At 46.1% G+C, this 27,998-nt stretch overlaps 1 protein-coding gene across 1 annotated transcript; it reads left to right on the forward strand.

Moving 5' to 3' along the window:
* Positions 1-7: 7 nt before the first annotated feature.
* On the forward strand, positions 8-27,998 carry LOC119857925. The gene is made up of 14 exons (XM_038407475.2): positions 8-363; positions 1,828-2,006; positions 7,616-7,774; positions 9,672-9,810; positions 12,202-12,397; positions 15,216-15,357; positions 16,724-16,885; positions 17,018-17,055; positions 18,020-18,046; positions 19,217-19,383; positions 20,084-20,472; positions 21,692-21,791; positions 22,561-22,729; positions 24,461-27,998. Exons 1-14 carry the CDS (start codon positions 226-228, stop codon positions 24,583-24,585), a joined length of 2,130 nt encoding a protein of 709 aa, XP_038263403.2. The 5' UTR covers positions 8-225; the 3' UTR covers positions 24,586-27,998.

The following is a 27,998-nucleotide window of genomic DNA, read 5'->3' on the forward strand; positions in this document are numbered from 1 at the left end:
CATGTGCTGGAGCTGAGCTCGAGCCCTTAAATAGCTCTGTGATGAGGAAACAGCTGTTAAGGTCCATGGATCAGAGATGCTGCCATAAGCTCACCTGCCAGACCCCTTTCTCTCCTCCTGCTTTCACAGCAGTAGTGCTCTTCACCAGAGTCACTTGGTCCCTGTCGTTTTCATCTGGGAGCTGTATGCTCGATATCTCTGGCCAGCACACAAACAGCACAGAGCATGGAGATTCTGGGAAGGTGCGAGTCCTTTTCCCTCTGGATAACTGTGTTGTCCTTTGGAAGGGTTCTCTCCATGGATTTCTCTTACCTGGGATCCTCCCTGAGCCTGCAGTCCTCCTTCCAGGAGAACACAACACAGGTGGGTTCCTTCTCATTTAGTGCATTTTGCATCTTTTGTTACTAAACGGAAGCCCAGTGTGGGTTCCCTGGACTTTATACTACGATGTTACTATTTAACTGGCTGCCTAATCAAACCCCGTGTTTTGCTGGTACGCAGAGCTTTAGGGTGGGATTTTCAAGAGCACCCAAAATGACTTAGGAGCTCAAGTTCCATTGAGATTTCATCCCCTTTGATGCACATTGCCAGGGTCTGGATTTCTAAAGCCCCATCCGGAATTGTAATTGTTATGCAGCGAATACTGTGCTACAAAGCATGCAATGCCAGCTGCTGTCTTCCCTTCCCAGAAGGGAAGGGCAGGAGCAGGCTGCACACCTGGTAAGATTGCAGGTTTTCGGCAAATGATGCAATAGATTTAAGAGACCCAGCGCCAGGAAGGCTAATTACAGAGCTGCACTGTGCTGCTCCCACAGCTCTGGAGCGTTTTGAGTCGGAAGAATGTAGCAACTACTCAGGAATCCAGACTCAAGAGTCTCCCAGCCCGTCTGGGCTTGACCATATGAGGAAACTCAAGGAGAACCCTCTGCTCCTGGCGCCCCACCCCAGAGCACAGACTCGGCTGGGCGGTGCTGCTGTCACCGCAACGTAGTGCTGTGATGTAATGATGAGTGGGCCATGGCAGGGCTCAAATCCGCTTTGCTGAATTTTGCAGCTAGATCCAGAACTTAATCAAATTCTCCCAGCCCTAAAAAAGAGCATGTGGATTAGGTCCCATCTTCCCAGGGCCCTCTCACACATTCCTGGCATGCCCCAGTTTGTCTTTAGCCAGCTCTTGTTACTACAGGCTTCTTCTATTGAGCCAACGGAGTCTTTGTCTTCTTTATTTACCCATCAGTCTAGTTACCGATCCTAAAGGCGTCCCTCTGCTCCACTTCTAGACCTTGTCTTATACTCGTGTACAGCGCTGTTTACAGGGGAAAAAAATGGGCTCACCTCAACCCTCCAGAATTTCACCCAGCTACACACCCACATGTCACATAAGCCCTTAGAAAAACATTTGGGAACATTAAACAGGATGGAAGCATTCCTGACTGATTTATATTCTCATGAGTGTTTGTTTATTCTCTTCTCCCAGTCTGGAACAGATACAGCCACCATCTTGACTGTGTTAAAGGGCTCACAAGAGCAGGAGGAGTCATTTTAAAGCAGAAAAGAACTGAACACCAAAACTATTTAAGAGTTACAAGCTCTAGGTCAGATCTAGCTGCAAAATTCAGCCCTGAATCTACAACCTGCTGCTAGCCAAAATTCAGGGACATGGCAGCTATAGCAGATCTCTGAATTCATAGCTGGCTAATTGCACATAGGGCAGGGATCCCGCTCTGCAAACATTCCTCTGAGATTGGAAGCAAAGGAATGAAGTGCTGTAAGAGTCTCTCATGCTGCCAGGGGATGATGTATTAATTATTCACATGCCATTGTCAGGTACTTTTATATTACCGAGGGATTGCTTCTCCTTGTTCCAGTACCGAAGATGGGATTTGCCGGGCTGTGAATTGCACTTCCAGGATCCCTGCCGCTGGTTTTCAGAACTCCACAGTCCCATGCCAGCTAGAGGGAGAGGCAGCCATCTTCCCCGCTTCTCCTGGATCCTTCCCCATGAGGTAAGGTGGGTGGTGTTTGTTAACCTCTTCAGCGAACGTGGCCCTGGTGAAAAGTGCTTGGCTGACAGGCAGAGCATGGCAGTTCCAGCTGCCTCACGCACTACCCCACTGGCATGCCTCAGCCAGACCTGCAGGCAACCCTTCGAGGGTTGGAAAAGCCAAATCCAGCCCTTCGCTTCTCTGCTCAGACTGCAAACAAGGGTGATGATTGTGGTGGGGAGGTCGGTTTGTGATGCTAGTCAGGAACAGCCTTTGCCTTCCTTGCAGAGGATGTGGGGGGAAGATAGCCACATCAGAGCTATTTCGGGGGCAGCAAGCCTGAAGTATTGTCCCAAATTGATGTGTCAGTAGAAGAGGTTTTGGAACAAACTGATTAATTTAACAGTAATAAGTCACCAGGACCAGCTGGTATTCACCCAAGAGTTCTGAAAGAACTCAGATATGAAATTGCAGAACTACTAACTGGTATGTAAATTAAATTGGCCTCTGTACCAGATGATTGGAGGATAGCTAATATACCATCAATTTTTTTTAAAAAAGGGTCCAAAAGGAGATCTTGACAATTACAGGCCAGTAAGCCTAACTTTAGTATCAGGCAAATTGACTGAAACTATAGTACAGAACAGAATTATCAGACACATACATGAACATGATATGTCGAGGGAAGAGTCAACCAGGCTTTTGAAAAGGGAAATCATGTTTCATCAATCTATTAGAATTCTTTGAGGGAGTCAAAAAGCACATGGATATGGGCGATCCAGTTGATATAGTGTATTTGGATTTTCAGAAAGCCTTTGAAAAGGTCCCTCACCAAAGACTCTTAAGGAAACTAAGTAGCCATGGGATAAGAGGGAAGGCCCTCTTATAGATCAGTAACTGGTTGAAAGACAGGAAACAAAGGAAAGGAATTAATGGAGAGGTGAATAGCATGGTCCCCCAAGAATCTGTGCTGTTCAACATATTAATTAATGATCTGGAAAAGGGGGTCAATGGTGAAGTGGCAAAGTTTTCAGATGATGCAAAATTATTCAAGATAGTGAAGTTCAAAGCAGACTTTTAGGAGTTACAGAGGGATCTCATACAACTGGGTTACCAGGCAACAACATAGCTGATGAAATTCAACACTGAAAAGCGCAAAGTAATGCACGCTGGAAAAAATAATTCCAATTATACATATACAATAATGGGTTCTAAATTAGCTGTTACCACCCGAGAAAGATCTTGAGATCACTGTAGATCAGTGGTGGGTAATCTGCTTCCCGTCTGCGGGCAGCCATGCCTGCGGACAGTCAACGTAAATACTGTCTCACGGCCCACCAGCAGATTACCCTGATGGGCCACAGGTTACTCACCACTGCTGTAGATAGTTCTCTGAAAACTTCCACTCAATGCATAGCATCAGTAGTAAAAAAGGCAAACAGTATGGCAGGAACTATTAGAAAGGGGTAGAAAATACGATATAAATCCATGGTGCCCAAAGCCCACACCTTGAATACTGTGTTTTGAGCCCCAGCTCAAAAGGATATAGTGGAACTAGAAAAGGTTCAGTGAAGGGCAACAAAGATGATCAAGGGTATAGTACCGCTCCCTCAGTCTCTCCTGTTGAAGCCATTCCACTTTGGATAAATAATGTAAAGAGTCATTGGAGCAGGGAACTGGATTGTGCATCTCCCACACTGCAGGTGAGTGCTCTGATCAGCAGGCTAGAGTCCTTCTCAAGCTTGCTCTCTCTCTCTCTCTCTCTGGTCCAATCATTCTGTCACTCAGTGGAAAAGCTTCAACAGTCGAGGGAGGCTATATCAGAATACCTCAGAGGTTAGAGCACCCACCTGAGAGGCGGGAGACTTGTGTTCAAATCCCTTCTCCCCCTCAGGCAGAGGGGGGATTTGAACTAGGGTCTCTAACATCCTAAGTGAGTACCCTAACCACTGGGCTAAAAGTTACAAGGAAGGCCCTCCCCTGGGCCCACTGCACCTGTCTGACTTCTTGCAAAAAACAGGCCCCTATCTCCAAGTGAGGGTTTGCAGCTGAGAATCCCAAGCAGAGGGAGGTGCCTCCTGGCAGGCAGGACTTAGGTACCTATCTCTGTGAGAGGGACAGGGCTTAGCACTCTTCCCATTGGTTATCTTAGGCAAGGAGCACCCTAGCATGCTGGCTTTTATCAATCCCATTCTATCGGTCCCCTGTCATTGCATAGGGAGCCTGGGTGCCTAACCCCCTTTCTGAATCCCAGTGATTTTCCAGGGGCCTAAAAGTTTGGCATGGCAACGCTGAACACCACCACACCTCAGTGTCTTTATGAGTCTAGCCCCTCTCCATTCCTCAGTTCCTCACCAGTTAAATGGAAGCGATAATACTCCCTTTCTCCCATCATCTGTCTTGCCTATTTAAACGGTAAGCCGTTCTCCTACAACGGGGCTCTGATCTCAGCTGGGGCCTGGAGGAGCTATTGTAATGCAAACAGCAGTGCACAGCATTCTACTACAGTGATTTCAAGCAATATGTCCCCTCGCACCAGAAGAAGGTAGTTTGGGGGAAGGAGGATCAGGCACTGCTCCCCACTCTCAGAATGGCAAATCCTATATCCCCAGAGATACCAAATAGCAGCACAGTGACCACAAAGCAACAAAGGTCACTACTGCACCATTCACTTACAAGGTCTCTTGGACAACTGACAATATGATCAGCCAATGGCGTTCCCATGAAACTCTGCCACTCTACTCCCACAGAGTGACAGCTAACTGCAGCCACAAGGGGCATTGTACTGATTAGCTGTTCCAAGGCAGGCCCATTGTCATTTGCATATTTGCCCCAAGGTATGACGGGTACTGTTGTCTGTTCAGATTCACTGTGTTTCTTGTCCTGACTTTTTATTTTAGCTACTCTGGAAGGGTTTGGCACTTGGACCACCTATGTTTAACGTCACTCATATTTGAAGTAAAGTTTAAGTCAAGGTCCCTAGTAACTACCTTAATGAGGACTAGCTGAAGCAGACAGCTTCTCTGGAAATTGATGTGAGGGACTCTCAGGCAGGGATTAATGCCAATTGTGTATCACTTCCTCTCAATACAACTGCGTGGCAGGATTAAAGAGCGAGGTGGGGTGATTTGCATGTAATAGGGGTTCCAACAGTATGGGCCAGATCCTCCACTGGTTTCAGTCATCCTGCCTCTGCTAAAGTCAGTGGAGCTGCACAGATTTACAGCAACTGGGGAGCTAGCCCTAGGCTTCCCCCCACCCGCTCCCCTTCTGTCATCTTCAAATCAGGAGTTGGTACCTTCCTGGAAGATGGGCTTTAGCCAAATAAGTGACTGGGCTCAGTACAGGCGGGGCAGGGTGAAGTTCTCTGGCCTGTGTTGCACAGAAGGTCAGACTAGGCAGACTGATAGTCCTTTCTGGCCTTAGAATCTATGAGAAATGAGCAACCAAAAAAAAAAGTTCCTTGGAAAGATATTGTTGACTATTGCTCTAACCCTGGGTGACATCTTAGCATTCATCTCCACACCACAGACTCCCAGCTGCTTTCCAAATGTCCAAGACCAAAATTAACCATTTCCAGTTCAGAACCACCTGCTCTCTCCAATCCAATGTCAGAGCACTTGCTCCCCTCCGCCCCCCAGTAAACACCCTGAAATACCGGACAAATCTAAATGGCTTACTAACTGCCTCCAGCCCACAGACAGGTAATTCTAACCCCCAGACAAGGGTTTCCAGATCCTCAGTGTTAGAGTGTGAGACACCCAAAACAACAGTGCTCAAGCTGGGGTTGGCTCAGGAGGTTGTCAACAACCACTTTGCCACTGCCCTAGCAGTGCAAGGGTCCAATGTTTGCAAGTCACTATTGACCAACAGCATTCCAGGACCCACATGAAGCAAGTTCATGATCTCAGGCGAGGCCTTCAGCAACATTGCCCTCGCACCGAGGAGCCCCAGCCCCACTACCACAGCGGGCTCTAATTAGCAGCCTTAGCACAGATGCCAAGAATCAGCAAGAATCTAGAGACTGAACAAGTCACCCAGGGAAGTGATGGGCTGGCAGGCAAGGGATAAAGCGAGGGAGAACTGGAGGCAGCACAGCTCCCCCTCCACTCCCTGGCTTGGGTCCCCAGCAAACCCCCCATTCTGCCCCTCACCCCTGCTTCTTTGGGTGTGGCCAAGAGAGCTCCCTCTCCTGCTCCAACCTCCTTTAGCACAGCTGAGACACAATGACAGGGTACCACTGGGAGCTGCTTGCCCTGCTGTTGCCCATACTTTGCCTGTTCTGGGACTCAGCAGACATCCTCCTCCAGAGCTGGCCTCTTTCACCAGCATAATAATAATTTAAAGCTATTATATGATAAGGCTACTCTAAAGCAATAACGCAGACTCCCTAGATAATTGATAGCAGACGATGCTAAATAAAGAAATAAAATTATAAAAAATGATCCTCCTCTAAATAGATATTGTCTCTAATATGGATGAAGTCTAAGTAATGGCCATTTAATAGCCCTGGGACCAAAGCACTTCCTGGTGGCTAATGACCACCTGGAAGTCAGAATAGCTTGAAATGAAATGAAGTACCACTCAGCCCATCACATATTAATTCTCCAGGAAATGTCTTGCGCTGAGACCAGTATTTCTAATGCAGTTATGTACTATGGGCCTGATGCTGTCAAGTGCTAAGCACTCCATGCAAAGTCCTGGGTTCCCAACCCCCCAGTGAGGGTTGAGGGCTCTTAGGCCCAGATTTTTTAAAAGATATTTGGACATTTCTCCATTCAGCGTTGCAAGGCGTAAGGTCCAGATCCTCGGACCTAAAAGTCTAAATACCTTTAAATACTTGTGCCTTAGCAGCTTGCAGGATCAGGCCCTAGTATCATATGAAGAAAATGGGCATAGCTAAGTAGCACTGAACTGAGCGCTCAGCTGATTTTAATCCTCTTTCTAGGGTACTCAAACAACAAAACAAAAACATCACATCCCTTTTTATTTGTCAAAAGATCCCTAGTTTCTTTTCCCTTCATTTACAATGAAGCTGACATTAACATAGCCAATCTGTTGTGAAGCCAGCATATGCCACAGCCATCTCACCTCAAAACAACTTAGTTTGTACCCCATCCCATTAACTTGGGCTGTTCCCAGAACTGCCCTGTTAGTTCACTGCTGCTGAAGAGGCAGCAGAGAAAGATGGGTTTTTGTAGGACCCATCACAAAAGCAGCTCCCACCATCTCAGCAGTGAGACATGGGAATGCAATAAGAAAAGAAACCATAGTGAGTCTGGAGAACTCTCTACACTCAAACAATATTAAAGTAGGTCAAATCTCCTTTTCAAAGGAAGGGTCAAATTTTGCACATATTTTAACCCACTGAAGTCAGTAGGGTTGTAGAGAATTTGCCCTAACAGGAAACGGAAACATCATTGAACTAGATTTTACATTGGTTTTCTCGAATGTAGACAGCTTTTCCAGGGGTTCAATGATGATAATGAGGAGGAGGAGTTTGGACACAGTAGCGGGGGAAAAAAAATCACTTCTCAGGAATGGCCAAGTCAAACTCTTGTTCGATTTACAGCTAATCAGGCAGATGCTTTCAAATATTCCCTCTTGTGCCTTCCCGTGTGTTCCTCTAGGTTCTCCAGCTGCTGTTGGTCCCAGACTGTGCTCCCTCCCAGTGAGGATAACAACTCCCGTGTCCAGTTTGAGATGGTGATGACTTATACCCTGGGTGCTCGCTCTGATACAGGATCGACAAACACCTCTCCGCAGACTCCGCTTCTGCCTCCTCTCAGGTAACTCCCTTCCATTCAGTACACAGCATGTCAGCTACAAGAGGTAATAAGAAGAGCAGTGTCCAGCTAATGAATGCTGTACTCAGCTGTGCCCTGTGACAGAAAAGGCAGTTTCCTGCCATATCCCTGGAAACAACTTATGGAATTAAGTTGAGGCCTCTTTGGGGTCCATTGTACTAAAAGCAAAAAGTTTATGTATCATTATCGGCCAGGATTGCATGCAAGCTCTCTAGGCAGGAGATGGGATATAAGGCCTGGATGTTCAAAGGACTGTATTGAACAGTGTGCTAGGCACGAATGGGATAATGTGTGTGAAATGGATTTTCTACGAAATATCTAGGGTGAGGTTAATGCAATCCCCCACCTTCCGTTATGCAAAAATTCAGTCTTTTGAAGCTATGCCCTGAGGTGTGGGCCTTTGTCTGCTGATCCCCTGTTACATCAAGCCAAGATCAGAGGCCCAAGCTGTATAAAGGAAAATCATGGATAGTTCAGCCTGTTCTGTTCTGAATCTGAGACAGTTATGAACTTGTACCACAGCAAAAACTCAGCTGTGGGTATTGAAGGACTGATATGTGCCCAAGCCCAAGGTTGGAGTTGGGGTGATCTCTGGTAAGCTTTTTTGGCATCCATATTTATTGTTTATAGTATGTTTTCTCTGTATGCTTTCACCTTAAGAATAAATATGCTTGCTTAGGAAGAGCTGTGTGGTTATTCAGAACTACTGGCAACTACACTGTTCATAGACATTGAAGAGAAACCAAAGCACTGACACTGGTCTACTTAGGCAGCCTGGCTTGCTGGAGATACCAATGTAGGCAGAGAACTGTGTAGCCTGGAAAACCCCCAGTCAAGAAGGGAGAGACAAGCCTCTGCCCAAGAGAGGCGATAGCTGAGGAGCAGGGAGCCTGGAGTGGCTGCCTTTGGTAGACCATGGAGGGGGAATACAGGTGCAGTTGCCCTGAACTGTGACATGCCCCTTCCTATAACACTAACACACAGTAGGGTTAGAAATTCTGATCTCAGCACAGGACACTGGCAGCAGCATTAATCATGATAAGCTGCCAATACTCCACAAAGCTCTCACATTTGTGTAGTAGCATTAGGGGGTGTATCCTCTGTAGGCTGAAGCACTAGTGGCAAGTTTTCACACATATGCACACACACGGTAGATATGCCAGCACTGGAAAATAGGGAGCAGTATTTAGCCAGTAGAGGGAGACATGACATACCTGATCAAATCTGATATTTCACCCCACAGAAGGCATCAGTGCCCATAGGGAGGCAGGGTGGCCTAGTCGACAGAGCACTCGCCTGGTACTCAGGAGACCTGGGTTCTATTTCCAGCTCTGTCACTAGCCTGCTGGATGACCTTGAGCAAGTCACTTCACCTCCCTGTGCCTCAGTTTTCCCAACTGTAAAATGAAGAAAATGATACTCACCATTGTGAAGTGCTTGGAGATGAAGAATGTTATATAAGACCTATGTTCAGTTATTATAGGAGGCAGACAGGCTGGCACATAAACCTAGAATGTTGATAGCTCATATTCATATAATACTTTCCATTTCAAAGGATCCCAAAGAGCTTTATTAAGTTTTTCTATAACTATACACAGAGATATCACACCAATCACCCTGAAATGCACTCACTTCTGGGGGAGGGAGTTGAAGTGGCAAGTATTTAACAGTGCACATCAACATCACACATTCAAGCACATGTAACTACAGCTAGTCAGATAAGGGGGACCATTTTTGAAAAAGGGTCATTGAAAGTGTTCACTTTCAAAAAACCAAACCCAACACAAGCAGCCATGCAAGAAAGAAAGGGCTCAATGGAGAACTAAATACAAAATCAGCTAGAGAGAGTTCTTCAAAACCATGGTGTTTGTTTTCACAGAGTTCCCCAAAACTGTGCTACATTGTATAATCTGAGTGTCTCAGACCAAGATGGGGATGTAGTGAGTTGCCGATATGGGCGTCGAGAGGAGCTTGCCTGTGCTTTCTGCAAGAAGTACCCTTTTCTGCATTTGGATGAGGCAAGTATGTAGGTCCTGTGCCCTCACACCCAGCACCAGAAGCAACCAGGCAATAATGGGACCAGTTACATCATATACTTCTGACAGAATTTGCAGTGGTCAGTAGTGAGATATCATTACAGCCTTACACAAATGCAGCTGAAACCTTGTTTAACCAGTAGTAAAAGCCCACAATAGTTAGTAATAGGCAAGCAACAAAAACCACAGAGGTTTGTCTCAGCTTAGACAATATAAATGGTCAACTCCAACGCCTCTTACTAACAGACAAGCCGTCCATCTTGAGAGCAGTCAAGAATGTGCAGGGTGAGCAGGATTTACCTAAAGTTTGAATACTCATTGTAACAAGTTCCCTTACCTTCGTTCATTGCTGCCTCAGTTTCTCTCTGCCAGCACCTTGGGTTGTCTTATAGGCTGCTATCTTCAGTGCACTTGGAGCAGGGAGGTGACCTAGCTAAGTCACAAAGTCCACCCCATCTGAGATGGGGCAAGAAGTCCACCAAAAAGCAATCTTCCGCCCAGCCTCTTGCTGTTCCCCAGGCCTTCCCAGTCCTGTTGACTCAGGACAGGACAAAAAAAGGCTTCTTCCCACCAATACAGGACACCCCAGCCTGGTCCACTACCTACAGGCATCCACTCAGGCCTCAACCCCACACTGCCTAATACTGCCCACATCTCTTCCTCCAGCCCCCTGGGTCCTTTTGAAGTCAGCCTAGAAGACCCTCCCAGCCATTTCCCAGGCTTCCTGCAGCGTTGCTAACTCTCATAGTACTTGGTGGTTTTTCGGAAGCCCCAGCCCCCTGGAATCATGTGATTGGGGAGACTCTCAGTTTTCATTTTTTTTAAAAGGGTAAATTTCTAGCCTTCGTAGCTGTGCAGAAGCACCCTGCAAGCTCACGAGCCAGAAAGCAAATTAACAGCACCCCAGAATTATCACTTTTAAACCAATCTCAGGCTTTTTGAATGCTTGGGGTTAGCAATGCTGCCTAGACTCTATAGCAAGCCCGCCCCCACTGACCCTACTTCACCCCTACACATACTGAGGGTGAAAGGAAGGCATCTGCTTTTATAGCAGGGCCTGCCTCTAGCCTGCAGTCACATGAGCTGGATATGAGTCAGCAGTGTGCCCTTGTTGCCAAGAAGGCCAATGGCATTTTGGGATGTATAAGTAGGGGCATAGCGAGCAGATCGAGGGACGTGATCGTTCCCCTCTATTCGACACTGGTGAGGCCTCATCTGGAGTACTGTGTCCAGTTTTGGGCCCCACACTACAGGAAGGATGTGGATAAATTGGAAAGAGTACAACGAAGGGCAACGAAAATGATTAGGGGTCTAGAGCACATGACTTATGAGGAGAGGCTGAGGGAGCTGGGATTGTTTAGTCTGGAGAAGAGAAGAATGAGGGGGGATTTGATAGCTGCTTTCAACTACCTGAAAGGGGGTTTCAAAGAGGATGGCTCTAGACTGTTCTCAATGGTAGCAGATGACAGAACGAGGAGTAATGGTCTCAAGTTGCAATGGGGGAGGTTTAGATTGGATATTAGGAAAAACTTTTTCACTAAGAGGGTGGTGAAACACTGGAATGCGTTACCTAGGGAGGTGGTAGAATCTCCTTCCTTAGAGGTTTTTAAGGTCAGGCTTGACAAAGCCCTAGCTGGGATGATTTAACTGGGACTTGGTCCTGCTTTGAGCAGGGGGTTGGACTAGATGACCTTCTGGGGTCCCTTCCAACCCTGATATTCTATGATTCTATGATTCTATGAATACAATAATAATCTGATAACCTAATATTTTAGTTTTTTATCTACATGAACATTTTAAAATCCTATTTTAATTGCAGTTCTCAGGCAGTTAAATATTTGATAGTAATACAATTAAAAAAAAGTCCATCAGGAAATAGCACTAGCCTATTAATATACTCAATAAAAAGTAGTCAAGTCCTTCGCTTAGGAGTTCCTGCCTGAGGCTCTACTATTATTATTATTATTATTTATTTTTAATTACAGTGCACCGAATAGCCCCAGCCATGGAGCAGGACCCCATTGTGATAGGCGCTGTACAAATAGAACACAAAGATTCTTCCCACCCCAAAGCCTTTACTCTAATGCCAGCTGCACAGCACCCAACATCTAATCACTCCATCAGATTCTCACCTGTCCGAATTCACACTGGAGCTTTGTTTTTGGGCCTCCTGCTCTAGTCTGCATGTCTTTGAATTGGGCTCCATTGCAGAGCTGAACACAAGGCGCTGAAGCCACAGTGCTCACCGCTCCAATCCATCATGTAGATTGCGAAATATGGGTTCGAGACAGTGAGCTGAGATTGGCATCAAAGGGATAAAATTGAGGCCCTGTAACTTGCACAGCTTCTGACTGATCTTTCTTTTGGTTTCAGGATGGATGCACCCTTATGTACGACGGAATGGGCTCCAAAGGCACCTACTCGGTGGAGCTGATGGTGGAGGATTTCCCCAGGAAAACAGTGGTCCTGAAATTTGAGGATGGGATGCATGAGATTCATCCATACAATGCTTCAGGACAGGGCTGGAACGAAGCCCTAAGTTCTGTTCCACTTCAGTTCACCTTAACAGGTAACAGTGCCAGTCCCAAGTATGTGCATTATAAGGATTGAAGTGTCAGCCCAGGGAACTTCTTGCCCAATTAACTTCCATGACTTATCAAAATTGTGAAAAAAATAAATATTTATATGCCATTCCTGTGTCTATCTATTGGGAATTTTCTCAAACAAACATTGACTTATTGGGAAATCTTATACTGAAGCAGAATTTGTCTCCCTAACGATTCGTTCCTTCTGCCTACCTCACAATGTGATGTCACACCTTCTTTGTATGACATCAGAACTATTAGCAGAGCTGTGGTATCAAAATTTTACATTCATGATATCTTAATTATTGTAATAGTCAGTTATGATGTCATCACCTTCTACCTATGACATTATATGTTACTATTAACACCTGATGGTGCATTGTCAGAGGTTTGGCCACTTCATTTTTCGAAACAAGAGGAGAAAATGTATATGTGTGTGTGTGTGGGGAGTGGGGGGGAATCAAAATCTGCCATTCATCCCACAAACTAGTTTAATGATTGGAGGAACAAACATCAAATCAGTTACTGGATCTTGAGGAGATCAACTGTGTACTAAAATAACTGAAATAGAAATAAAACTATTTCTGTTATAACTTGGAGCAATAGCTCAGCATTCCTGTCAGCCTATATCCTCTGTCAGAGGTATCCTCTGGTGTTCATCCTGAATTATATTCAGATGAGCCAGGATGCCCATCAGGATGGAGAATGAAAGGAGGACACTGGAGATGGCTGTATTACTGTAGGTAGGGGGTCCTAGGTCCTCAAAGGCGTTTAGGTGCCTTACTCCCATGATATAAAAAGAAAAGGAGGACTTGTGGCACCTTAGAGACTAACAAATGTATTTGAGCATAAAAGCTTTCATGAGCTACAGCTCACTTCATCGGATGCATTCAGTGGAAAATACAGTGGGGAAATTTATATACACAGAGAACATGAAACAATCGGTATTACCATACACACTGTAACGAGAGTGATCAGGTAAGGTGAGCTATTACCAGCAGGAGAGCGGGGGGGGGAACCTTTTGTAGTGATAATCAATGTGGGCCATTTCCAGCAGTTGACAAGAACGTCTGAGAAACGACCGGGGGTGGGGAGGGGTCCAGATGGAAAAAGAAGCCCTTGAGGAATTCCACCATGATTTCAACAATTTCCATCCCACCATCAACTTCAGCCTGGACCAGTCCACACAAGAGATCCACTTCCTGGACACTACGGTGCTAATAAGTGATGGTCACATAAACACCACCCTACATCGGAAATCTACTGACCGCTATGCCTACCTTCGTGCCTCCAGCTTTCATCCAGACCACACCACATGATCCATTGCCTACAGCCAAGCTCTACAATACAACCGCATTTGCTCCAATCCCTCAGACAAAGACAAACACCTACAAGATCTCTATCAAGCATTCTTACAACTACAGTACCCACCTGCTGAAGAAACAGATTGACAGAGCCAGAAGAGTACCCAGAAGTTACCTACTACAGGACAGGCCCAACAAAGAAAATAATAGAATGCCACTAGCCATCATCTTCAGCCCCCAACTAAAACCTCTCCAGTGCATCGTCAAGGATCTACAACCTATCTTGAAGGATGACCCGTCACTCTCACAGATCTTGGGAGACAGGCCAGTCCTTGCTTACAGACAGCCCCGCAGCCTGAAGCAAATACTCACCAGCAACCACACACCACACAACAGAACCACTAACCCAGGAACCTATCCTTGCAACAAAGCCCGTTGCCAACTCTGTCCACATATCTATTCAGGGGACACCATCATAGGGTCTAATCACATCAGCCACACTATCAGAGGCTCGTTCACCTGCACATCTACCAATGTGATATATGCCATCACGTGCCAGCAATGCCCCTCTGCCATGTACATTGGCCAAACTGGACAGTCTCTACGTAAAAGAATAAATGGACACAGATCAGACGTCAAGAATTATAACATTCAAAAACCAGTCGGAGAACACTTCAATCTCTTTGGTCACTCGATTACAGACCTAAAAGTGGCAATTCTTCAACAAAAAAACTTCAGAAACAGACTCCAACGAGAGACTGCTGAATTGGAATTAATTTGCAAACTGGATACAATTAACTTAGGCTTGAATAAAGATTGGGAATGGATGGGTCATTATACAAAGTAAAACTATTTCCCTATGTTTATTTCCTCTTCCCCCCCCCCCCGCCCCTGGCCATTCCTCAGATGTTCTTGTCAACTGTGGGAAATGGCCCACCTTGATTATCCCCCCGCTCTCCTGCTGGTAATAGCTCACCTTACCTGATCACTCTTGCTGTAGCTCACGAAAGCTTATGCTCAAATAAATTTGTTAGTCTCTAAGGTGCCATAAGTACTTCTTTTCTTTTTGCGAATACAGACTAACATGGCTGCTACTCTGAAACCTGACTCTTGTTACAGTGTGTATGGTAACACCCATTGTTTCATGCTCTCTGTGTATATAAATTTCCCCACTGTATTTTCCACTGCATGGATCTGATGAAGTGAGCTGTAGCTCACAAAAGCTTATGCTCAAATACATTTGTTAGTCTCTAAGGTGCCACAAGTCCTCCTTTTCTTTTTGCGGATACAGACCAACATGGCTGCTACTCTGAAAGCTCCCATGATATAGTAAGGGAATATACCTTTGAGGATGGGGATTGGGAAGACGTAGATGTCCTCCCCTATAAGGGATCACAGGTATTATTGGGATGTATGTGTGTAGGGAGGAGGATAAAAATGGTCTCAGTAGACAAAAGGAAGTGGCTTTAAGACAACATGCTCCTGTTTTGTTTCCCAGTGGAGAAGCCAGTAGACGACTGTGCCTTTGGAATTAGAAGGCCAATATTTATCAGCCCAACCCCAAGCAATGGGGACAGGATCAGCGTGCTGCCCTATGAGGACGTTTCCTTCACAGCGATGGCTATCAGCGCAGGAGAAAGGTGACTGAAATGGAAGAGAGGCTGCACAGTTAAACTGAACCCCACAACAGGACCAAGGCCTACCAAGCCCAGAGAACACAATGCCAGCCCTTGCAGGCTTCATCATTGCTAACATGATGCTCATTCAGAGCTTGATCCTGCAAGGCACTGAGTGTCCTTAAGTCCCACTGGCTCAGCAGGCACCAGAACCTTACAGGATCTGCAGCCACAATCAGCAAACCAATGTGTGTGGCAGGTCTGCACCAGAATTTCGTGTTGTGAGTTAACCCATGTTAAAGCATGGCTCAGACTGGGGAAAACTGCACTGCAGCCACCTGTTCTGTGGTTAGTAGAGAGGACTTCATTCTCCAGGGCTAGCAACTTGGTACCTTCCACAGCACCAGTTGCTCTGTAACGAGAGGATAAACAAATGTCATGCACTTATGCGCCAACTTGATTTCTGGTTTGTAATGCCTGTAGGACAACATGCAGTATCAGTTCAATATCTGATGTCTACTTAATACAGGGACTATATTGTGCCCTGGCCGACAATTTAGAAGGATGATCTAATTGGCCTTTTCCTTCTCTAACCATTACTGATCCAATACATTGACAATAAATTGATCACCTTTGTATTTCCTATCTGTTGAGCATAGACAGACGTTATGCAACTGTAGGGCCTGATCCAAAGCCCATTGGTCAATGGGAGTCTCTCCACTGACTTCAGGGGGCTTTAGATCAGACCCTAAATTTCCTGGGTATATTTCTTGGGGCGTGTTGCCCAGACTATTAGTTCTTCATCAGGGCCATTAGTAACATGCTCTTAGAGCTCTCTCTTTCTTGTACTGCATCTGCTGTGGCAGCGATTGGATTGCATATAACGGCATGTCTTACCCTGGGGGATTATAGGTGCTGTGTGGGCAGAGCTGGGGCAGTGGATCAGTCTGCGTTGACTGCAGCTGCAGTGGAAGCTCCTATTCTTTTTTTATTCCTTTCTGCAGAGGAGTGTTGGGCTCTGTAACTTTGCTCTGAATGCCTTGGAAAGGCCACTTAAAATTATATTCTCTAGCACTTATTGAAAAGCAAACCATACCTTACCCAGTGCCTAGGCTGCAAGATAAACTAGGCACGCCTGGTATTTTATGCCCACGATAGGGACCTGTAGGATATCGGCAGTACCAGTGCAGACAGGTCTTGCACAGCATTATTCATGACCCTGCACAGAAGGTACAGGTGTGCAGCTGAATTAATAAATCCAGCTTGATGGCAATCAATACTGTGTCATTATCTGCTGTGCTGACATGATCTGCCCTCTCAGCTCAGTGCCAGGCTCACATTTGGATGATCCTCAGGGCTTGAAATGCAACCCCTTGATCTTTTCCTGCAGGATGGCGGACTTGCAGGTTCTGGGTCCTTACGGGCTGCACACATTGGGTCCATGGATGGCAGACGATCTCTGCACTGTGTCTGTGAATATCACCTGGGAGAGCAGGAACCCTGTGAGATTGCACCAGGTTCCTGTATGTTTTGTGGCCAGCACATTGTCTGGGTGAGAACTGCCAAAGGCCATTGTGAGCACAGCTGTTCTGCATTAATTTCAGTGTAACTAGGGTGGCTTAAGGTCTGACCTGCTCTGCTTGGCATGTGACTTTATCCTCTTTGCTTCTTCTTTGGTATCTAGATTACAGTCTGAGCTCAGATGCATTTGGATTGTGCAGAGTGAGTATCTGGGAAGGGTTGTTTTCTGTCATCTCTCATATTTTCCCATCAGTCTGTGTGATAATTGCAAATCCCTCCTCATTAGGGCAGCAGTCTGGGTCAATTCTACATGCAGAAATGCAGATTTCACAGGAAGCACGGTGTACCCTGAGCTTGCTGCAGCTTGAGCCCATTTCAATCACAAGACACTGCTGGATGTTGTGTGTGATGTTACATTGCAGGGATGAATGGGAGCTTTCTTCCCTGGGTTGGTGTAAAATCACATTCCTTACCTCCAGGTGACTTGTCACTCCAGTGAACTCCTTTCCCCTAGTGCCCTCACTACCTCACTGCTGGTTGCACGTTTGTCTAGGACAGCAGGAGATCTTCAAGCTGATTCACCGTAAAACTAGGAACTCATCAAATTAAACTAAACTGCTTACCTGGCCCCTTACCCCCCAGGGTTGTGAGTGACTAGCCTAGATACGCTGGCTCTAGGTTTTGTGAACAGGAAGAGGTACGTGTCACAGGCAGACATATATAACCCACATATATAACCCACGGGAGAGGGCGTATTTAGCAGTTTAGCTGGGTAGGTCAGGGTTGGGGGGGGGCTTGCCATTCGGGCGACGCATGCAGGATAACTGTGGCAGCGGGGGAGTGGCAGCGGGGCTGGGTACATGTTATTATAGGGCACTGGGGTAGGGAAGCCAAGGCTTCTGTCACTGGCTGAAGGTTTGAAAAGTGGGCATAAGAAGAGCATAGGCAGCTGACTTCATGGCTAGTGAGCCTGCCCTTCTCTTCCCTGTGGCTCGGGAGAGTGGGGCTTAATGCAGCAGCAGCCATAGAACATGGCAAGGGCCAGCTGTGTCTGCAACCTTCTGCTCACTAGCTGAGTTTAATATTAATTGCAAATGAATACCTATTGCATACTATTGCCAAAGGGGGTTCTTTAATAGGTTTTTCATCTTCCTCTCTCTTGCAGAAGCTGCTGATTACCCACAGGGCACAGGTAAATAAAATTAGCATTTAACATGCTAGCAATTAGTAGAGAGAAGTTTACTTGCAACCGCTATCACTTTGCTTCTGTGTTTCATCTTTTATTAATCAAGTATGGCACTGGCTGATTATAAATGTAGAGGTTTGTGTAGCGCAAGAGCGCCAGCTTGTGGTGTGTTTGAAAAATCCCACTCTGCCTTTCCTATAGATTCTCCAGGCCACAGAGAGCTGCTTTGTCTATTTAAAAACAGTAATCCAAAATAAAAGAGGTCTCAGCTTTCTCTCATTTTTGCAGAAGCCTCAGATTTTGCTAGATTGTGCCCAGCCCTGGATGTGCAAGGAAGGAAGGAAGATGGTGCAGGAAACCTCCCCCCATTGCATCCCTAGGAAGGGGGCTGGGCACAATCCATTGAAGGAATAGAGTTGCTGCTACATGGTATTGGTTTCAGTCCCCCTAGCTTTTCTGGGAAGAGGCCACCTACCACAACAGTGCTGGGGGAAAGGCAGAACTGCCAGGATACAAGACTAGAGGGATCACTGCTGATTAGGCTAGGAATAGGTTATTCCTATTTTACGTTCTGTTCCCAAGGAAGAAGATCACTAGCCCATCCCCAGGACAAAGTGAAATAGCCCAAACCTCCAAGCACCTTCATACAAATGCCATTAAAAAGAAAACAAACAAAAAACCCAGCAGAGAAATATTTCTTCCTTTCCTGAAAACGTGGAATGTCTCCAAAAACAACACTAGGCCGAGGTTAGCCAGTCCTTAATGTCAAAGAACCAGTGCAGAGAGTCAAGAAAGGGGGAGACAGAGAATCATGCTAAAGTTTCCCTCTGTTTAATAATACTGAAGTAGATTAAATAGCCCACATCCTCAGTTAGTATAAATTAGCATGGTTCCATTGACTTCAGCAAAACGACACTGATTTCCAGCAGCTGAGGTGTGGTCCATTGCATCTCCTTCAGAAAAATTAAAGAATGAAACTTTAGCAGAATCTAAGGTTCTCCACTATTTATTGCACCTTTGTTTCCATTTTTAAAAAATTGTGAATGCATATTGACAGCAGAAGAACGCAGTGGATCTCATAAATGAGACCTGTTATGCCCTCCTCCTTTTTTCAGCAGTAGACTTTCTCCCTTTTGAAAGCTTTCTCTCTCCTTGTTTGGCACCTCCTTTTCTCAGTTCTGCTGTGTCTTGAGGATCGAATGCAGCTCTCTGTTCCCCGATCTAGTTTAGGAGACGTGCAGGAAAGCAATCTTCAGAAGAATAACCCTGAATGCTTGATCAGTAGCAACAGCACGCACCTTCTAGTCGAGATCCCACTTGATGTGTGTGGAACCAGGGTGAAGGTACTGATTGCCAGAGCACTCTGCTGGGGGTTTACAATTGTCTGATATCGGTGTTCAGCATGGTTGTGTAGCCCAGGGTGGGGAGAGGATTTGGTGGAATACAGCAATAGTCCATGGGTGCATGGAGTTAAGTCTGCTACACTGGTACCAAACAAAGCTTCTGCAGCAGCAGAAGCACTGGCCAAGGCCAAGCCAGTAAGCACTGAAGACAGAAAGTACATAACCAGCAAAACGACATATGTCAGACCCCCCAGCTGCTGGCTGGATTGCACTAGGTATTGTATGTGTACACACACACACACACACACACACACACACAGGCAGTCCCTGTCCTAAAGAACATACAGTCTAAACAGACAAGACAGACAAAATCTAAAAGAACTGGAGTAGTATTATTCCTATTATACAAGGGGCAGGGGGGACTAGGGCACAGAGTTTAAATGACTTGCCCAAAGTCACACAGAAAACTTGTGGCAGAGTCCAGAACTCCAGATTGAAACCTAGCCCAGCGCCGTAGCCACGAGACCATCCTTCCTCAGAAACCCTCTATATCATGAATGCAGTTGAGATTTCTGTAAACGCTAATGGGAATTCCCTGGGGAAATCCTTCCTGCATCAGAGAAAGTGTTCCCCCAAGTCTTTGGAACATTAACATTCGACCCCCTCACTCTTACATCTCTGTCCCTTCCTGTTTTTGCAGGAAGATCCACCTTTCTTCATCTTCACCAACAAAATAATTGGTCGACACCAAGGAGCATTGTCCAGTCCATTCAAGAAAACCCTGGCCATCCCAGTGAGCTGCAAATACACCAAACAGGAGGAGGGAGCCGGCAGCACCTACTGCCCTTTTGTGGGCCCCACAGATAAAGGCTTTGGCAACTTCAGCTTTGATATTAGATTCAGCACACAGACTGCAGGTGGGATGAGGTCATTAGAACAGGGGGCTTCCATTAATGCCAGTGTCAATGACCAGTTATTTATCAGCGTGTCGGCCAAGAGTGACCTGGCTGATGCCCAGCTGGTGGTGCAATCCTGTCAAGTGCTAGGCAACCAGGACTCTTCCAATGGCATCTTCATCATACAAAAAGGGTAAGAACCTTTCACCTCCACATCACTAGTTCAAATCCAGCCTAAGTCACTAAGCGCCTTCATGACCATCTCAAAGGTCTTTCAGTGGCCTATGTGAGAAGAGTTGGTTGTCTCAGTCCACTTCCATCAGTACCACCAAAAACCACCTTCACTATTGGCACTGTCAGGGTCAGTATAGGTGCTAAGGACTGACAAGGCCAGGCAGAAAGCACTCCCCTCTTGCCGTAATATTGGTCCTCTCATGACATATGAAGCCCATACTCCCATTGGCACAGGGGATGTATCAGGGCAGTATGGGTGTGACTAGAATGTATCTGCAGCTGGTCCCTGGCAGTCTGTAACCAGATAGTGAAGGTTAGAGCAAGCCAGTACTGTGGCCAGAATGCAACAAGCTAGAGCAGGGATGGGCAAACTTTTTGGCATGAGGGCCACATCGGGGTGCGAAACTGTATGGAGGGCCAGGTAGGGAAGGCTGTGCCTCCCCAAATAGCTGGTCCCTGCCCCCTCCCACCTCTTGACAGCCCCTCTCAAAATCCCTACCCATCCAACCCCCGCCTGCTTCTTGTCCCCTCCCGGGACCCCCCGCCCCAACCACCCCTGTGGGACTGCACCCCCTATCCAACCCCCCTGCTCCGTCTGCCCCCCCAACCCCATCCACACCCCCCACCCCGACAGGCTCCCCATGACCCCACCCCCATCCAACCGCCCCTGTTCCCCATCCCGACTGCCCCCCCGAAACCTTCGCCCTATCCAACTGCCCCCTGCTCTCTCTCTCCTAACTGCCCCCCCCAGGATCTCCTGCCCCTTATCCAATCCCCACCCACCCCTTACCATGCTGCTCAGAGCAGCAGGAGCTCAAAGCCCCACTGCCTGGCAGTGTGACTGAGGGGAGGGGGAGACAGCAGGGGAGGGGCCGGCCAGGAGCTCCCTGGCTAGCCTCCCCAGCCAGGAGCTCAAGGGCCAGGCAGGATGGTCCCGTGGGCCGGATGTGGCTTGCGGGCCACAGTTTGCCCACCTCTGAGCTAGAGAATACAGCTCCCTGGCCGGCGGACACTCCTCTCAGCTGCACAGCACAGAATCTGGGCTGAATTTTTAACAGCATCCCCTGCATATGTATATAGAAATATAAAAGTCAAGACTGATTAATCCCTGGTTTGAGGTACCAATTGTTAATGACCACACTGGTCGCAAAGTTATTCAGGGTAGTTTTCCCTTGCAGATGCTTGAATTACAAGGCAGCCAAAGAAGTGATTCCGGAAGATTCCAAGGACAAGGTGTACAGCCTCAGGCTCTCCTCAGTAGCCGACACCGTCCCTGAGGTGCTTTGCTCCTTCTTATATGGCTACAGCCGACAGCTCAGTACTGCCACACCCCTGGGCTCTTGGGAGATGTTGGGATGAGAACCCAGAGCGTTCCACAGGCCTTGATACTGGGCAAACAGGGTATAAAGGCTCCTCCAGAATGGACACATTAGAAACATGAAGGACACACCTTCTCCCATCCATCTCCTACAAATTAATACAGAGATAGTTCCCTCACGGACACAGAGAAAAAGGCACATCCATGCCTCTTCCTACATGCCCAGAGAGCTCCCGCAGGCACACAGCCATACATGCATGGCGCTAATGTACGTTCTCACAGACCATACACTTCTGAAAAATGTGTGACCAGGTTTCTAGCTTCCTCCTCCCACAGAACATGTAAAACATGAAAGAGAAACTCTCCTCCATCCAGCTCCTGAAAATTAACTCCTCTATGCCTACGAGTCACTCCCCACCTTACACATGTACAGTAATACAGGCACAAACAGTGCCGCACAGAAACATCTGCAGCAGAGCTGGTTGAAAAACAGGACAACATTTTCACAAAAATGGGCTCTCTTTCATACACACCCAAAATACTGGAATATGCAGGAGAGTGAGCGACACAAATGGCAAAACTGCAGTGTGTATCCAAGGGGAAAATTCTGCCACAGAACCATGAATAGTCAAAATTCCCAGGCTGTGGTAGAGGAGGCTTGGAGCTACATTGCTGACTGAGAGTTGGCATAGGCTGCTAGGACTTAAAGCCAGCTGTCATTGTTTCTAGGTGTTTGTAACTTGTGACGTGAAGCTGTGTCGCAGTTTGAGCAGGTCCAGGCTATGCCCTTCAGGGTGCAGGTCCTTCAAAAGCAACGATTCGCCATGGAAGATACTAGAAACAAAGATCCATCGGATCACTGCTGGGCCAATCCGGATCACCCAGGGCCCTTCCAGCGGTAAGAGGTCATTCAATTTCTGAGGCACTTGTCTCTTAATAGGCTCTTCTAAAACAGGCTGCTAGAGGGAAGGCTGGGAGCAGTTGGTGTATTATCCCAAAGCACCAACTTCACCACTGAGAATATAGGACTGTAGAACTCATAGCCCTTATGTAACAGAAACAAGCAGCAGCTCGCTCTAGGAGTGCACCTGTTGCACAGGGTTTCACGCCACCACAAAGACTTCAGTTTTTGAGGACTGCAATGATCGCCAAGAACATGATTTTACAAAAATGGCAGAGTGGGCTTATGCCCAGAATATAGAATAGTGGCATTTGGACCCGTCTGAGTTAGCGGTCACTCTACGTTTTGACTTTCAAGCTGTGCAATCTCTAGGCATTGCAATGTCCACAGTAATGGGGGAGCCATAGGCAATAGTGCAGACAACCCCTCAAAATTGGAGGGAAGTTGCCACTTGTAAAATATTAGATATTCCTCATTTTAGGGTTTTTTTTTTTATATAAACAAAAATGGGATCATCCCTATGTCCATCAGTGTGTGAATCAGTTTTACACGGCAAAGAATCCCCCGGATTGTTTTGGGCATTGCAGCATTGTGATTTTGTGTTCATCAGTAGCATCACAATGTTGCATAATCTCATCAAGATCCTAGATAAGTCCATGATGCTGCAAAGTCAGAATGTGAAAATATAAAACTCAAAGGGGAGTGGGCTGGCTGACTCTATACCACTGAGCAGAGCAGTTCCAGGTACCAAATACTCCCCATGTGCCCATATCAGTCATCTTATCTGACAAAAAGCTTCTACAAGCCATAATAATCTATCAATACACAAGCTACAGGGGATGCTGTAGCCGGATAACAGTCCTGAAGCCTCCCGGTAGCACTATAGCGGTAAGAAAGGGATATATACGGATCATTCCATCAATCACTGAAGAAAAGCCACCCCTTTCTTAGCCACCCGAGAGAGCAGCAGCAGAGTTTGGTATGGCTCTAGAGTGTCGATGTAGTGAGATGGCAAAACTTACATGCCACCCACTACCAATGAAGCACAAATGCCATATTAATGTCTTTTTCCTTGAGCTGCTGCTTTGGAGACTCCAGGTGAACCTGTACATTTTTAAATATAGAGAGATGTTAACACGAATAATGAGCTCCATTGGTGGGGTATAGAAGGCCTTATTGCATGTGCGTGAGAGCATGGGACAACCTTATTATGGAAAATTCTAACTGGGCCAAAACAAAAGGTGCCTCAACAACAGCAACCAACATCTATAAAAGGAGAGCAGCCTTTTCTCAAAAGAAAAGAGCTTCCACCTACACTAGAGCTTCAACCTACATCCTCTGACAGACCAGCTATCTAGGGTTTAAAGTACCACCTAACTCAAGCTAGAGATTTGTGTGTGTGGACAGCTGTCAGGTTGGGAGCAACACTTGAGTTGTACCTCAAGCTAACACTGGTGCCTCACTTTCATGAATACCAAAATGCACCTCAAAATACCATTTGAACACTAGAGCTTGTTGGCAGCTTATTGGATTTTTGCCTCTCCATGTTTCTTTTCGAGATAGAGACAGGGTATCAAACTAAACCAGTGGTTAGCACTTTGGTGTTTAGAAGATTTCACAGGGTGAGGCCTGTCCAACAGCTTCCAGCACTTAAAATCTCTGATGGTTCTCCCCTAGAGGCTCCTGAATACATTTATCACATCTGCCTCCTCTCCCTCCTCCCTGCAGGTACCAACTACACTGCCTTAGTGGTTGGGATAGTGCTGGGCTGCACAGTGGTGTGTGTCGTCTTTCTGCTGGTGAAGAAGTCCTTTGTGGGGGTGCCATACAGGAATGTATCCCTAAGAATATGAGACTATCACTGTAAAGGGCATTTAAGGAAGTCAGATGGTTGGGAAGATTACTGTACTTGAAGGACACAACTGAAAATTCCAAGAGAGAGCAACATCAAAGTTGTGGGAATCAGATGCTGAGCAGATTGCTTATGGCAGCATTTCTGATTTTGGTACAGGTACCACTGATGGCACTAAGTCCACAATCAAGTGGTGTATGGGTGCTTCTAGGATCCACTATGACACTGATTAAAAAAAGAATGTGGAAAACACCGGATACTTGTGACTTTTAAGATGTGGTTTGCTTAAGGACTTGTCTTCACTGCAACTGACAGCTTAAGTTATTCCTCTGAAGTTCGCCTAGCTCAAGTGAGTGCAACCACACTGTGAAACAACACTCAAGCTACACAGAAGATTGGATTAGCATCTAATGATGTGCTAACTTGAGTTGCATCCCCAATGCACTGCTAGCTTGAGCAACACACACACACACACACGAGCTTCAAACTACAGCCCCTAATGGACCAGCTAGCTAGGGTTTAAAGTATCACCTAACAAGCTAGAGATGTGTGTGTGGACAGCTGTCAGGTTGGGGGCAATACTTGAGTTATACCTCAAGCTAACACTGCCGTGAAGACAAACCTTCAGTCTTAACCTCCAAGAACAGATGACTTACAGGAAACATCTCATATAAACAAGCTGCTCTCAAACTACAAACCAGGGCTTAGTGGTCTGGAGCACTTCCTGGTGGCATGTAGTATTTTGAGTACCAAGTAGAACCAAAATTTAGCTGTTGGGAAGGAAGGTGCTTTATGAAAGATAACTCTTTTCTGAAGTGATATGCTTAAGAAGAGTTGGAGAACCAATGGTGAAATTAACATGCAGGGTTACATAAGCTTATACAAAATGCATGTAAGGTTGGACCTAGGCAAGAAAGATCAGCTTCAAAGCTGTTGGATTTTGCAGTGAGTTCAACAAGCATCCACTCATTTTGGAAAAAAATCAGTGAGGCTCATTGATATCATTTATTTCTCTTTTGCACTCAAAAATCTTACAAGGCAGGCTTTTACAGAGAATATACCTAGATCTATTTTCATCCAGATTGATAAAGATTACAGTCACGCATTGACAATTTAATTTTTATTTGTAAATTGTTTTTCAGCAAGAGGATGAGAGCTAGGAACTCAGCGATGGCTAAACCTTGCTAACATGGTTTTCCTCCAATCCCTATTGGTCCACCCTGCATGTTGTGTAGGGACTCAGGTATTATGAGTTGATCAGTTTGGGGATTTTCCCCCTTTTCTCCATGAGAACATTTTAAAAAATCAGAAGTTTTAAAAAACATCAACACACTTATCAAGGGATCCATAATTGTATCAAAACGTAGAGAGAGAGAGTTATCAGCTGCAGAAAATATAAAACCAAGATACTCCAAGCCACAGGCTCGCAAAGGAAAGAGTGGGCAACTGCTTTGTCCATCATATATTCCATTTTTCAAGCGATGTGAATTCAGCTGTGCCACAGTGAGACAATTACACTAGCATGTGCTGCATCTACAGACTCCAGAGTCACACCCTGACAGCATGAGCTACTTCATGTATACAGTATTGTCAGCCCTAGGGCCAACAGGTCACCTAAAGGCAAGCCCATGTGGATGAGAATCAGGGTCAGGGTATTTTCTAGCTGTAGTCTGTTTATTGATAAAATGTACACAGAGTGCAATTTCTTTGATGAGTGGTACGAACAAACCACACACAGGCAGCACTCTTTTGCAGAAATCTCAAGCGAGCCACTCCAGCCCTATACCAAGTTGCTGGCCTTCTGTTTCTCTTCACTCATTCCAACGACTCACTCCCAGCCCCACCTCCACAGACAGCAAGAATCTAACCCAAGTTCAGGGCTCCGGAAAATCTGTTGGCTCCAAACCTCTCAGCTGTAGCATCATGGGCTGGCCTTTGAGCCTGGACCATTAGCCCCACAATATTTCTTAATTACCCTCTGTCTGGTTACCTGCTTGTATCCACCATTTCTATGAGGAACTTCTCAGGCCTTGTCTTCACGATAAAAAAAGGTGCATTCTTAATTTGAGTTAGCTAACTCAAGATAAAATCCTAGAGAAGAAAGACAGTTTGTAATTATTATTTGTATTACCATAATACCTAGGAGCCCTAATTATAGATCAGGACCCCATTGTGCCAGGTGCTGTACAAAGAGAACAAAAAGACAGTCCCTCCCCACAGAGTTTACTAGCAAAATATAAGGCAAGAGACCACAAATGGGTAAAGAGACAGATTGGGGAGTATGAGGAAACACTGAGGCTACTCTGGTTAGTATGACAGGCAGGGGTATCAGCACACAAGTGGCCTACCCGTTATCAAGTCTTTTGTAAGCACCTTGGTAAAGGAGAGCTTTAAGGAGGGATTTGAGGGAGGATAATCAGTAGCTTTGTGGATGTTTATGGGGAGTTCTTCCCAAGCATGAAGGCTGGCATGGGAGAAAGCAGAAGGTGCATCTGAAAAATTGTAGTAAGTGGGCAATCGAGGTTGGCATCATTGGCTAATCAAAGGAGTTGATATCTTGATTGTGATTAAAAGTGGATAGATATGTCTAGGGATAGGCCTTGAAAAAGAAGACGAGCAAATTCCGTTTCCTGTGATAGAGGGGGGAGGGAAGGGCAATGGAGAGCTGAACAGAGAGGAGTGACACAGTTGAAGCAACAGGCTAGGAAAATGATTTTTACAGCAGCATTCTTTAACGTGACCTTCTAACTCGTGTGGAAACTACAGACCGCCTTGTCTTTGCTAGCATTTTATCTCAAGTTAGTCAACTCAAGTTAACACACCTTTTATTGTCGTGTGAAGACAAGGCCTCATATCTCAACAATTCTTAATGACAAGCCATTACAGTATCTTAAGTCAATTGCTTCATGGAGTCATTATCTCCCCCTCAATCACTGAAACCTCCTACTCCTACCGACCAGCATCACACACCTCCAGTTCCCACAAATCACAGCTGGTAAGATCAGCTTCCTTACCCCTCCCTGTCATCCTGTCACCATCTCTTGGAATCCTTCCTTGGCCTCCCCTCCTCCATCATTTCAAATACAAAGTTCTTTAATCAAGGCTCGGCATTAACCTACCCCTTTTTATGCAGCCACCTCTCTCTCTTATTCTAGAGCTCTCCGTTCCACCAATAATGCCAGCCTCAGTGCTCCATTTGTTTACTCCCACAAACAGTTCTCTGCCATGTCACCCTGTGCAGAGCACACTTCCTCAGCTGCTCTGTAAGGCCACTATGCTTTCTTTATTTAAATCCTTCCTGAAGAGGCACTTCTAACATACCACCTACAAGAAATAATCCAATAAATAAGGGTTTAGGCAGAGGGGGCAGACTGGGAGAGTTTATAATTAAAATATAACCTGGGACTGTATTAA

Source organism: Dermochelys coriacea, chromosome 6, assembly GCF_009764565.3.
Source record: "Dermochelys coriacea isolate rDerCor1 chromosome 6, rDerCor1.pri.v4, whole genome shotgun sequence".
Lineage (NCBI taxonomy): Eukaryota > Metazoa > Chordata > Testudines > Dermochelyidae > Dermochelys > Dermochelys coriacea.